The 12176-nt window shown below is 40.6% G+C and overlaps 1 protein-coding gene across 1 annotated transcript in view; it reads left to right on the top strand.

Moving 5' to 3' along the window:
* The first annotated feature begins 1777 nt into the window (after window positions 1–1777).
* Window positions 1778–12176, top strand: part of Ikzf3 (IKAROS family zinc finger 3 (Aiolos)) — an 88115-nt gene continuing 77716 nt past the window's right edge. The window contains exon 1 of the mRNA XM_013008807.1: window positions 1778–2155. Within this exon, the coding sequence (XP_012864261.1) occupies window positions 2149–2155 (7 nt within the window). The 5' untranslated portion in view covers window positions 1778–2148. The remainder of the gene's footprint in view (window positions 2156–12176) is intronic.

Here is a 12176-nt window from a genome sequence, read left to right as displayed (position 1 = left end):
ACAGGCATGAGACACTGGTGCCTGGTTTATCTATCTACTTTTTAGATACCTCTCTGTACAGTCAGAAATACTGAGTATTAGACTAAGTACAGGAAGTACCACATTCCATTGTTATATATAAAAACATTGTAATGAAAGATAAAGTTTCTTTGAAACTTTTTGTGTGTGTGCCTATATCAGGACTGGAGCTGGAACTCAGGGTGGTCAAGGATAGCCCTCTAACACTTGAACCACAGCTCTACTTCCAGCTTTTTGATGGCTAATTGGAGAGAACAGTCTCATGGACTTTTCTGTCCAGATTAGCTTTAAACTGCAATCCTCAGATCTCAGCTTCCTGAGACCACCAGTGTCCAGCTTATCTTTATAACTTTCTTTTTATAACCAATTAACTATTCATCCTCACTATCCATGTGAAAGCTTACAGTTCCTCTTCTACTGCTTTTGATGAGCTATTTTTGCTTTTAGAAACTAACAAACAACAAATTTCCCCTTTCAGTACTAAAATTAAACCCAGTTTTTAGAGTATTTTTCTGAAACATTATCCTAGGAACTCTAACTCATGTAGCTATAGAAATGCTACTGTGATGTTGTGATCTTAAAGCAAAGTCAGTACAAGATAGTCACTTTATATGTTTGTGTATACAAGTGTATTATTTATGCATATATTTGCATATATTGCATCGTTACATATATATAATGTGAGATGTCATATATAATGGCACACATATATGTCATATATGTATATATAACCCAGCCACTTATACCAAAGTGCTATTTAAAAATCTAAATTCATAAAATTACAGTGTGTGTTCTTTTGCTATTGAGTATGAGCTTCTTCAACCCTCATACCTTAGGTCTCAAATATATTTCTATTCACTAATGATACAGTGTTGTAAACAAAGATGCCAGTGGAACCATTTATGTATTGTCTTCTTAACATATTGGAAGAACTCAACAGAATAATGTCTCTTAATTCCTCAGGGTGAATTCTGCTTTTTAAAAACTGTAGTCATGGGGCTGGGAAGGTGGCTCAGTGGTAGAGCGCTTGCCTTGCATGCATGAGGCCCTGGGTTTGATTCCTCAGCACCACATAAGCAAAAAGAAAAAAGCCGGAAGTGGTGCTGTGGCTCAAGTGGTAGAGCGCTAGCCTTGAGCTGAAATGCTGAGGGACAGCGCCCAGGCCCAGAGTTCAGGCCCTACGACCGGACCAAAAAAAAAAAAACAAACCAAACAACAAAAACAAACACAAAAAAACTGTAGTCATGTGTCCTTTCCCCTCCCTACCGTCAAATAAAGTAGGAAGGACGTTGGAGGGGGGATGTTGACTGGCTCAACTCGGTGGACTAATATCTTTGTCTTGATTTCAACTATCTTACTACTCCCTCCCTATCTATTCTCTTTACTTACTCTCCCAGTACTTCCTACATGTATTTTGGAAGGTGTCCTATTTAAAAGAAAGCAGAGTGGTTTAAAAAAAAAAAAGAAGCACATCGAATTGTACTTTGTGAGTCGTGACAAACCAATCAACCCAAAAGAGAGTGGCTCCCCAAAACTGCACAATCGGATTGATTAAAAAGTTCCCCCGTAAATACATTTGCACCAACTACTTTTTCTTCCTTGAAAAACTCGAACCAAGAACTTGATGCCTGTGAAGTGAAGATCCGAAGAAGGAAAAGGAAACTCACCCACATGAGCAACACTTCACACACACACACACACACACACACACACACACACACAGTTCCAGCCTTTCCAAATTCGAGACCACTCGCTTTGAACTTGAGCTTGCCAAGGACGCAGATCCCATCCCGCCGTGGGATCGCGCCCGGTGAGTCCTCAAATAGACACCGCGAGGCAGTTACTCTGATGCACCATTTCCAGGATCTGGGGGTTCCTGCGGTGTGACCAGAAAAGGGGCTGAAGGCGCCGAACCTGCGTTCTTTAAAGCCTCCGCCAGCCAGCGCCGCTGTAACCTCGCGCACCGGCAGGTCGCCCGCTCCTCCGGCCTCGGACGAGCCGCGCCGAGCGACGCGCGCCACCGGAGCCGACCCGACCCGACCCGGGAATCTCCAGCAAGCACGGCCGGAGCACGTGGCGCGGGCCGGGGAGCCTGAGCTGCAGCTCCAGCCGACGCAGCCCGGCGGAGACATGGCAGGTGAGCCGCCGCCCCTTGCACCAGGGGGTCTTGGAGAAGCTCCGGCGGTGCCCGCCGCGCGCGGGGGCTTTTCCTTCTGCAGCTAAAGTTTGGCTTCTGTTTCTTTCTTTCGTCAAAAGTTTTTTTTTTTCTTTTTTTAAAAGGTATTTCCGCGGGTTGGTTCTCACACACCTCCTTTTCCAACCTTGCAAAGGGATCGCTTTTCTCCGCAGTTTTCTTTCTTGGCGGGGTGGGGGGAGAGGTAGGGGGGTGTCAGGCCCGAAGTGTGCAGAGGAAGCGCGTTCGCGGGGCGGCCCTGCGTTGGCAGCAGATGGGAATAGAATCGTACCGGGCAATGAGTTTGTTTTTCCATTCATGGCCTCGATGTCCATTGGAATTAGATTAGCCCGAGTGGCTTTTTCTGAAAAGGTAACTGCTTCCCGGCCCCCCCGCCCCCCCCGGCCTTTCTTCTGAGGGGTAAACACTGTGGTCGTGGAGAGGGGCTCAACTTAAAGTGATTGTCAGCTCGGTGACCTTGGAATTCCATCTCCTAAATGAGCTCCCCCCCACCTCACCCAAAGCAAATAATCAAGTTCAAGTACAGTGTTTTCATTCGACTTCGTTTAGGAAGTTATAAAACTCTCCTCGCTGCACAGAATTGGGATGGGGGCTGGAGTGGTGGTGGTGGAGGTAATGCACTTCGTTGGGTTAACTACAGTTTCCCAACCGCTGTGCAACTTCAATAGTCTTTTTCAAGAAGTGCTTCTAAAATTTTGAAGATGGCAGCTGTATCTCAACTTCAAGGAGGAGGAGGAGGTCCCATTTAGAATAACAGAGTTTGAGAAATGCATGTATTTTAATATAAAAACAGGTGATGATGCTTAGCTAAAGTGTAGAGTGGAGAAATGTGAGGAAAATACTGGATATTTTCTTCGCAGTAATCTCAGGATCTCCTCCGTTGAACCTTGATCTTAGATATCTCTAGTTCTGGAGTTAATGGAAATATGATTAAGTACTCTGGCTCATGGACAAAAGTGGTAGTTTTGTTGCATTATACAAATGTAACAATGCAATCTTAAATCCTCAGTCTGTACGTGGATATACTTTTTTTTTTTACTGCCTTAACGCATGTAAATATTTTTTGCTTCTAAGTACTAAATGATAATCCAATGAATAATAGTACATATTTAGTACATAGAATTTTTTTTAGATACATTAGTTGTAAGGGTTACAGTGTGACGTTTCCACATAATGTGTCCTGATCTAGCTCACCTTCTCTATCAGTCTCCTGTATCCTACTTCTTAAAACAATTTCAGCAGGTTTCATTGTTCTAAGTAGAAACTTTTAAATGGCCATTATTGAATAATGCCTCAAGTATTTTCTCTTGTGGAAAATTCCTTATGCTTTTCATTTTACAATCATCAGGATTAAAAAAACTTAAATGTTTGCATATTATTTCATCAAAGTACATTGTACACATCTATGGAAATGTCAAAATTAAACCCTTTGTACAATTAATATATGCTAATACAAAATTGCATTTTGGATATTTAAACAATGGCTTACGAAGTGTAATTTTTAGCACCGAAAAGTTTTCATTGGCTAAGAATAGTTTTAAAAAGTTGGGGGGAAAAAGTTATGGGAAATTATTTTTTTAAAAACTCATGCATTAATGATTACAAATAATTAATTTACCTTTGTGAGGTCATAAATCAACATTCTAGCACTATTTTCTTAGTTTTTAAGCCCATCACTTATGCAAATAATGTACAGAGTCATATAAATCCATAGAAACGGAAGTATTTCTCTGTAAATATTACCAGATTTATTTATTCAAGGTGAAATAAACTAAATAAAGTATTTTAGGGATGTCCTAGTAGGCTCTTAGATAAGACTCATAAAGACTCTAAAGGAGAAAAGAATGTATAGATTTTAGAAGAGATAGAATATAGATTAGTAATTTTTAAAGTTAGGAGTTTAGATAATTATATCTATAATTCATAGATTCATAAAGATGGATGGTCTATAGTGTGCTTCATACAAAAACTTAAAGATTGCAATGAAAGAGATTAATGTTGGGCTTGGCTATTCAAACACTAATTCCTGGATACAATAAAATAAAATATATAAAAAGTTTATTATAGTCACCTACAGCTTGTATTTTTCACACTTAAAATATTTTAAGAAAATCTTGATTTTTCATCTCATTTTAGCATAGGGGTTTGACCTATGTATATACCTTGTTCAGTAGTGTATGAGGGGAAGCATTTATATTTTTGCCTAATTTGGTTGTTGAATCAATATACGAATTATTGAAAAATGTAAGATTAGCGACTCATTCTTTTGGTAATATAAAAACATTTATTTATTTATCTTTTCATACATGAAGAGTATCAAAAGCTATAACTTTTGTCTTTTATCACAGTGACCTAAAATATTTGCTATCCAAGGAGCATATCAGTACATCTTATTACTTGTGCTATATTAATGTCACTTTTAGCTGATATGATTGGGAAATTAGATGGTTCACAATGCTGAGTTTCACAGATAACAGCAGATTTCCCATTTAACAATATAAAGTTTTTATTGTAACAGGTTGAGTAGAGTTTTTTTAAGTATATTTATTACACAGCCTCCCGCTTTATTTATTTATTTTTTTGGGGGGGAGGTCCAGTCGTGGGGCCTGAACTCTGGGCCTGGGTGTTGTTCCTCAGCTCTTCAGCACAAGGCTAGCACTCTACCACTTGAGCCACAGTGCCACTTCCGGCTTTTTTCTTTTTGCTTATGTGGTGCTGAGGAATCGAACCCAGGGCCTCATGCATGCAAGGCAAGCACTCTACCACTGAGCCACCTTCCCAGCCCCAAGCCTCCTGCTTTATATACTTGGTACAGAGCAGATACCTTCATCTCAGTGACCCATTGTCTCTGTGGGTCACAATTGAGTTGACCAGGTAATATAGTTCTTTATTTATTCTCATGGGTTATTTTAAACTGTGCAGAACTGAAATCCCTATACTAAATATTTCCAATTTGTGTGTGTGTGTGCGTGTGCATGTGTGTGTGTGTGTGGTGTGTGTGCGTGCCTGTGTGTGTGTATGTGTGTGTGTGTGTGTGTATTCTTTTTTGACATCAGCTTTTCAGGTCATTTTCTATGTTCTGGATGGCTGATATGAACAGATTTAACTTTCAGGTGGTGTTTTTTTGCCCCCTGTTATAAGTGTGTGGACGTTGAAATGGCAGCGTTTTAGGGAACTATGGGCACAGAAAGGCCATGGGTTCCTGGGGTAGAAAAGGTAGAAAATAGTTTTTTGAAGTTTCTATTTGCGCCTCCTGTTGTCTAACAAGCTACTTCACAGTCCATATCTTTGCTAACATTTTCACCACAATGTCTATTGGTTGCCTACTGATCTTTCAGGACTGGACTCAGGCATCATTGCTACCAAATCTCTACTGATGACTTCTTAGTACCTCCCTCATCTAGGGGAAGAGCTTCTACTTTCTGTGGATAGTTATTCATTTATTTTATTAGCATCCATTAGTTGTATAAGGGAGGGGGATCCACTGGGACATTTCCACACAGTTATACAATGCATACATGTATTCTCACCTTCTCTATCACTCTCCCCTATTTAAAATTGCAACAGGTTTCATTGTTTTATCTTTTGTATACATGTGAATAAACTGTATGGAACATATTCATCCTTATTCACCTACTTTTTTAGCCTTCCCTTCTCCAGCTGGTGCTCGTCGGTTTTGCTTTTCTGTTTTTCTCTGTGTGTGTCCATGTGCATTACTTGCACCAAGGTAAAATTATTTATTGATTTAATATTTATTCCTTCTCTGGTCTTTAGGCTTCTGGAGAGCAGAGGTTTTAGGGTCTTTGCTTGTCTTGTTTTGTGTATGTGTATGCTGGTCCTGGAGACCAAACTCAGGGTCTGGGCCCTGTCCTTGTGGTGTTTTTGCTCAAGACTAGTGCTCTAGCACTGAGCCACAGTTCTACTTTTAGCTTTTTTGGTAGTTGATTACGTATAAGAGTCTCATGGACTTCCCTGCCTAGGCTGTCTTCAAACCTTGATCCTCAAATCTCAGCCTCCTGAGTAGCTAAGATTGCAGCTATGAGCAAACAGCTTGATTTTTGTGTTCAAAAGTAAAGAAGATGAATGTTAAATATTTTTAGTGTTTCAACTTTCTAACAGATTACTTGTTTAATTAAAACTTATTGTGGGGCTAAGGATGCCGCTAAGTGGAACACTTGCCTAGCATTCATAAGGCACCCTCCTGAAAAATAACTCCAAATCCTCAACATTGCAAAAGAAAAATCTGAAGTAATAAGGTGAAGCACTTGTAAGTGGCAATAACACTTTATATGCATTATCTTTGGTGTTTTCCCCATTTGCAAATAAAACAAAATTCAGAAATGATTAATGTACAGGAACTGATGGATAAAGTTGCAATTTTTATCTATAATTAACACTAGGTTTCAAGTTTTTGTTTACTAAAATGATCTTCCTATTCTCATTGTTCGATTTTTTAGTAGATTACATATTTTTAAAAAATCTTAAAGGGTGGCACTGGGGTTTGAATTCAAGGTCTCTGGCTTGCTTACCTGGTACTCTGCCACTTGAATCACACCTCGAGTAATATTTCAAATTATTATTATTGTAGATCACTAAGATGCCCCTTTATTTTATATACAGTAATACATCTAAGATTTTATTTGAAAAGAAAAATGTATTTTTAAAAAGAAGGCTCTGCCAGGCACCACATGCCTGTAATCCTAGCTACTCAGGAGGCTGAGATCTGAAGATCACAGTTCAAAGCCAGCCTGGACAAGAAAGTCCATGAGACTCTTATCTCCAACAAACTACCAAAAAGGCCACAAGTGGAGCTATGGCTCAAATGGTAGACCACTAGCTTTGAGCAAAAAGAAGCTCAGGGACAGCTCCCAGGTCCTGAGTTCAAGCCTCCCCACCCTCTGCCAGCTCAAAACTTTTGATACCAGGCAGGCAATATGAAATTCAGAAAGTTCTGTAGAAATTATGATTGAACTTAAACCCATGGTCCTTAGAACTAAACAACTTTTTAAAGACAAATTTAAAAAATTTATAAAAGGGATGTACAGAGTAGATAGTTTTTCTTTGTTTTTGTCTCCTCCTCCCCCCTCCTCTTCCTTCTTCCTTCTTCCTTTTCTCCTCCTCCTCTCTTCTTCCTCCTCTCTTCTTCTTCTTCTTCTTCTTCTTCTTCTTCTTCTTCTTCTTCTTCCTTCTTCCTTCTTCCTTCTTCTTTTTTTGGTACTGGGGATTGAACCCAAGATGTTACACTTGCTTTTACCACTGAGTTGCATCCCAGCCCTAGATAACGTTTTGTAACTCCGTATTGGTGCTGTGGATGTCAGGCTGCACCACTCAAGCTTGAGAAGTAGATGGGCCAGAAGGGCGGAGGGAAGCTTATCAGTGGGGCCAGGAGTGCATCATGCATCACCTCCCTCCCACGGGCCTTGGACGGTCTGAGACAAAAGGTAAGAGCAGACCTAATGGGTCCCTCCCTGCGTTCTCAGAGAGTGGGGCTCCGTGTGAGAGGGCAGACTGGGCAGGAGAAATAGATGGTCCAATAACTTACAAGAAATACCCATCTAAAACAATTGTGTCCTAATGGACTCAAAGCGGTCAGGAGAGAGAAATTATCCATGACTGCTTGCCTACCTCTTTGGTTTGTGAATTCTTTTTTTTTTTTTTTTTTTGGGTCCGGTCGTGGGGCCTGAACTCTGGGCCTGGGCGCTGTCCCTCAGCTCTTCAGCTCAAGGCAAGCGCTCTACCACTTGAGCCACAGTGCCACTTCCGGCTTTTTCTTATGTGGTGCTGAGGAATCGAACCCAGGGCGTCAGGCATGCAAGGCAAGCGCTCTACCACTGAGCCACCTTCCCAGCCCCGGTTTGTGAATTCTTGCTGTAGGACAAAAGGGTACTTTGACAATCCTAACCCATTTACTTCTGCTTGCTGCTATAAAAACAAAACCTCCTAGAATGAAGGAGACTATCTTGGTGAAAAACTGAGTGTGAGATAGCCTTTCAACACATTTCATGCATTCTAGTAATAACATTTGTAAATTTGACAAACAAGATGTCAATATAAAATAGGCCCTTGACATTTATGAAGGTGACCAGCTCTTTTGGAGCCTATGTAGATTACCTTGGAAGAATATAATACATGATAATTTGTAATATTATAGCTTCTGGACAGATTTAAGTAGGAGTGTGTGTGTGTGTGTGTGTGTGTGTGTGTATCTTCTTAATTGTGACTTGGTAGTGTTTGGAGGCCAGAATTCACAGGCAAGCACATGTGCCACACCAGACACAGTTTAAGGAAAGTAATTTGGAGTTGCTTAGAGGACCCCGTAGATAGCCTTTGTAAGACACATCAGTGACCTAATGCATCTTAGTTATACCAAACTAAACAACTACATTTTAAAACTTGGTTTTATTTTTTATTTTACTTATTTTATTATTTATTTATTTTGCCATTCCTGTGTGGGGCTTGAACTCAGGACATGGGCACTATCCTTGAGCTTCTTCTGCTCAAAGCTAGCATTTTACCACTGGAGTCCCAGTGCCACTTCCAGCTTCCACCATTTAAGTGGTACTCAGGAATCAAACCCAGGGCTTCATGCATGCTAGGCAAGCACTCTACCACTGAGACACATTCCCAGCCCTGTTTTTTATTTTAATTAATTAATTAATTTTACTTGGTTGTGGGAGCTTGAACTCAGGGCCTCTTTGTACTCAAGACTAGCTCTCTACCACTGAAGCCACAGCACCACTTCTCGTTTTTGAATGGTTAATTGGAGATAAGAGTCTCACTGGGGCTTTTCTGCCCAGGCCGGCTTTGGACCATGATCCTCAGATCTCAGGCTCCTGAGTAGCTAGGATTACAGGCTTGAGCCACCGGTGCCTGGCTTAGCTTTGTTCTTTAAAACAGAAAATTCAATTTGTATGATAAGGCAATTAATAATTGAACAAATGCATATATATTAATATGTGAGTGTGTGTGTGAGTGTGCGTGCCAGTCCTGGAGCTTGAACTCAGAGCCTTAGTGCTGTCCCTGAGCTTCTTTTGCTCAAGGCTGGCACTCTACTACTTGAGCCACATCTCTACTTCTGCCTTTTTGGTAGTTTTATTGGAGAGTTCTTGTGGACTGGGAGAGAGTGAGGGAAGGGGTGATACTTTCTAAAAGGAAATGTACTCTTTACTTGTCTTATGTAACTGTAACCTCTCTGTACATCACTTTGTAGTAACAATAAAAATAAATTAAGGACTGGGAATGTGGCTTAGTGGTAGAGTGCTTGACTAGCATGCATGAAGCCCTGAGTTCCATTCCTCAGTACCACATACACAGAAAAAGGCAGAAGTATCACTGTGGCTCAAGTGGTAGAGTGCTAATCTTGAGCAAAAGAAGCTCAGGGATAATACCCAGGCCTTGAGTTCAAGCCCCAAGACTGGAAAAATTAATTAATTGATTGATTAATTAAAAAATTTAAAAAGAGTCTCATGGGCTTTCCTGACCAGGTTGTCTTTGTACTGCAACCCTCAGATCTTCGCCTCCTGAGTAGGTAGGGTTACAAGTATGAACCACCAGCACCCAGCCTGAACAAGTTTATATTAAATTCCAGTATTGGCATAGAATGCAGGGAAGGAGTATATTCCTGAAGGAGTGGGTGGTTTGTTATGTTGAATGTAACTAAGAAATCAAGAAAATGAGGATAGAAAGTGTGGGCTGGCTTTGGCCACATGAAATTTGCTAGTGACCCTGTCAAAGGGGGTTTTTGAAGAGTGAGAGGGAAAGAAACTCAATTGAAGTAGTTAAAGTAAAAATGGAAATAGAGGAAGTAGAAATGTTGACAATAGGCTAGTTTTCCCAGAACTTTGGCTATGAGATAAAGAAATCAATAAAGACAATGCTGGAGGCAGATGTGGATTAAGAATTTTGTTTTGTGTTCTATAGATGTGTGACATTTGTATAATCTGAATCTTTATTGAAAAAAAGTCAAAGTCAAAATTAAGACAGATTTTTTTTTTTGCCAGTCCTGGGCTTGAACTCAGGGCCTGGACACTGTTCCTGAGCTTCTTTTGTTCAAGGCTAGTGCTCTATCACTTGAGCTACAGCACCATTTCCAGCTTTTTCTGTTTATGTGGTACTGAGGAATCGAACCCAGAGCTTCATGCATGCTAGGTAAGCACTCTACCACTAAGCCACTTTCCCAACTGTAAAACAGATTTTGACATCCCAGTTCTCAGGGAGGTTTGAAAATTAGCTATCACAGAAGCATCTTCATCTGTGGTTGGTGTGCATAGTCAGCTTTGTGGCACTGTCACAAAAAAAAACTACTTAAGAAGAAAAGAGGTTGGGGATGGAGGCATGGCTCAGGCGGTAGGGTACCTGCTAATGAACAAAACTGTCAGATACCAAGTTAGAGTCCAGGTGTCTGACAAAACAATAAAAAAAATTCAAAAGGAAGAAAAGTTCATTTCACTCATAGTTTTAGAGGTTTGGAGTTCAAGATTAGGCAGCTCTGGTGACAGTGGTGTATGGAATCACTAAGAACAAGTGGTCATACCTCAAACAGGAAGAGCAGGGGGTGGGGCTTGCTCCTTTCCTAACCTAGGTACTCCAGGGAAGCCACATTAATCCTTTTTCAGCGAGATGTCTTTAAAGACCTTCTACTAGGCCCTGCTTCTGCTGTTGCTGTTGCTGCTGCTACTGCTGCTGGCTTCTCCTCCTCCTCTTTCTTCTTCTTTTTTGCAAATTCTTTATTGTGATTAAGTGATTACATAATTTCACAGTATTGTGGGATAGTGATGCTTAGTTAAAGTCACAGACACATTCTAACTTTCACGGGGCGAATTGTCTATCGTGGTCTATAAAGTTTATGAGTTCTATGAGCTTTGACAATACAGTTATTTCTTCCACATCAGGTGATATGTACATTCCTTTCCTTTTGCATGGTGTCAGCTGTTCCTCTTTCCCATTCAGCCCCCTCTTTCCCATCACTGCTATTGAGTTGCTTAGTTCGTTTTGATCAATGTCCAGTGCAGCTGATGGGTCCCAATGTTGTATGTTTTCCCCTGATTCCCTCTAGTTCTGTGTCCTCCTCCTACTTTCCCTCCAGTGTGCACATATATATGTGATCATCAGCATGGGGTTTAGTAGTGATTCGACCAAATGAGTGGAAGTCCTTTGTTTCTCAAGTCTTGTTGACTTTGTCATATCACCTTGTTTTGGATTTATCATCCACTTATCAGGGAGACCATGTGCCGTTTGTCTCTGCTCTTGGCTTACCTCACTCAACATGATTTCTTCTAGTTCCATTCATTTCCCTGCAAATGCCATTATTTTGTCCTTTCTAATGGATGCATAATATTTCATTGTATATAGATACCACAATTTTTGGATCCGTTCATCTGTGGTGGGGCATCTGGGTTGTTTGCACATCCTGGCTATTGTGAACAGTGCTGCAATGAACATGGAGGTGCATGTGTCCTTGTATACTTGTTCCTGTTGTTCAGGTTAGATACCTAGGAATGGTATGTAGGCCCTGCTTCTTAATGCTTCCATCAATCTCCAAATCCCACTTCCTTGAAAACCAAGCTTCTAACACATGGACCTGTGGAGAGACTCAAACTACATCCACAGCAATATGCAAGTTAATTTTAAGCTTCATGGAGTATTAGTGGATGAATAGGGTATATATAATAAAGGTTCTGTAGCAGAACCATGAAAAACCCTTGAAATTCCATATTTTCTTCCAAGTGGGAAGATGCTGCTGTAATTACATTTGTAAGGTTTAGAAATTTAAATATTTGAGGCTGTGTGTTCATTAGCTTTTTTAAAGAAAATTAAGGAATAGGGGCTAGGAAGGTGGCTCAGTGGTAGAGTGCTTGCCTTGCATGCAAGAGGACCTGGGTTCGATTCCTCAGCACCACATAAGCAAAAAGAAAAAAGCTGGAAGTGGCGCTGTGGCTCAAGTGGTAGAGCGCTAGCCTTAAGC

This window comes from Dipodomys ordii, unplaced genomic scaffold (assembly GCF_000151885.1).
Source record: "Dipodomys ordii isolate 6190 unplaced genomic scaffold, Dord_2.0 Scaffold7, whole genome shotgun sequence".
Lineage (NCBI taxonomy): Eukaryota > Metazoa > Chordata > Mammalia > Rodentia > Heteromyidae > Dipodomys > Dipodomys ordii.
The sequence above is the reverse complement of the archived record's forward strand: the minus strand, read 5'-3'. Positions and strand labels throughout refer to the sequence as shown.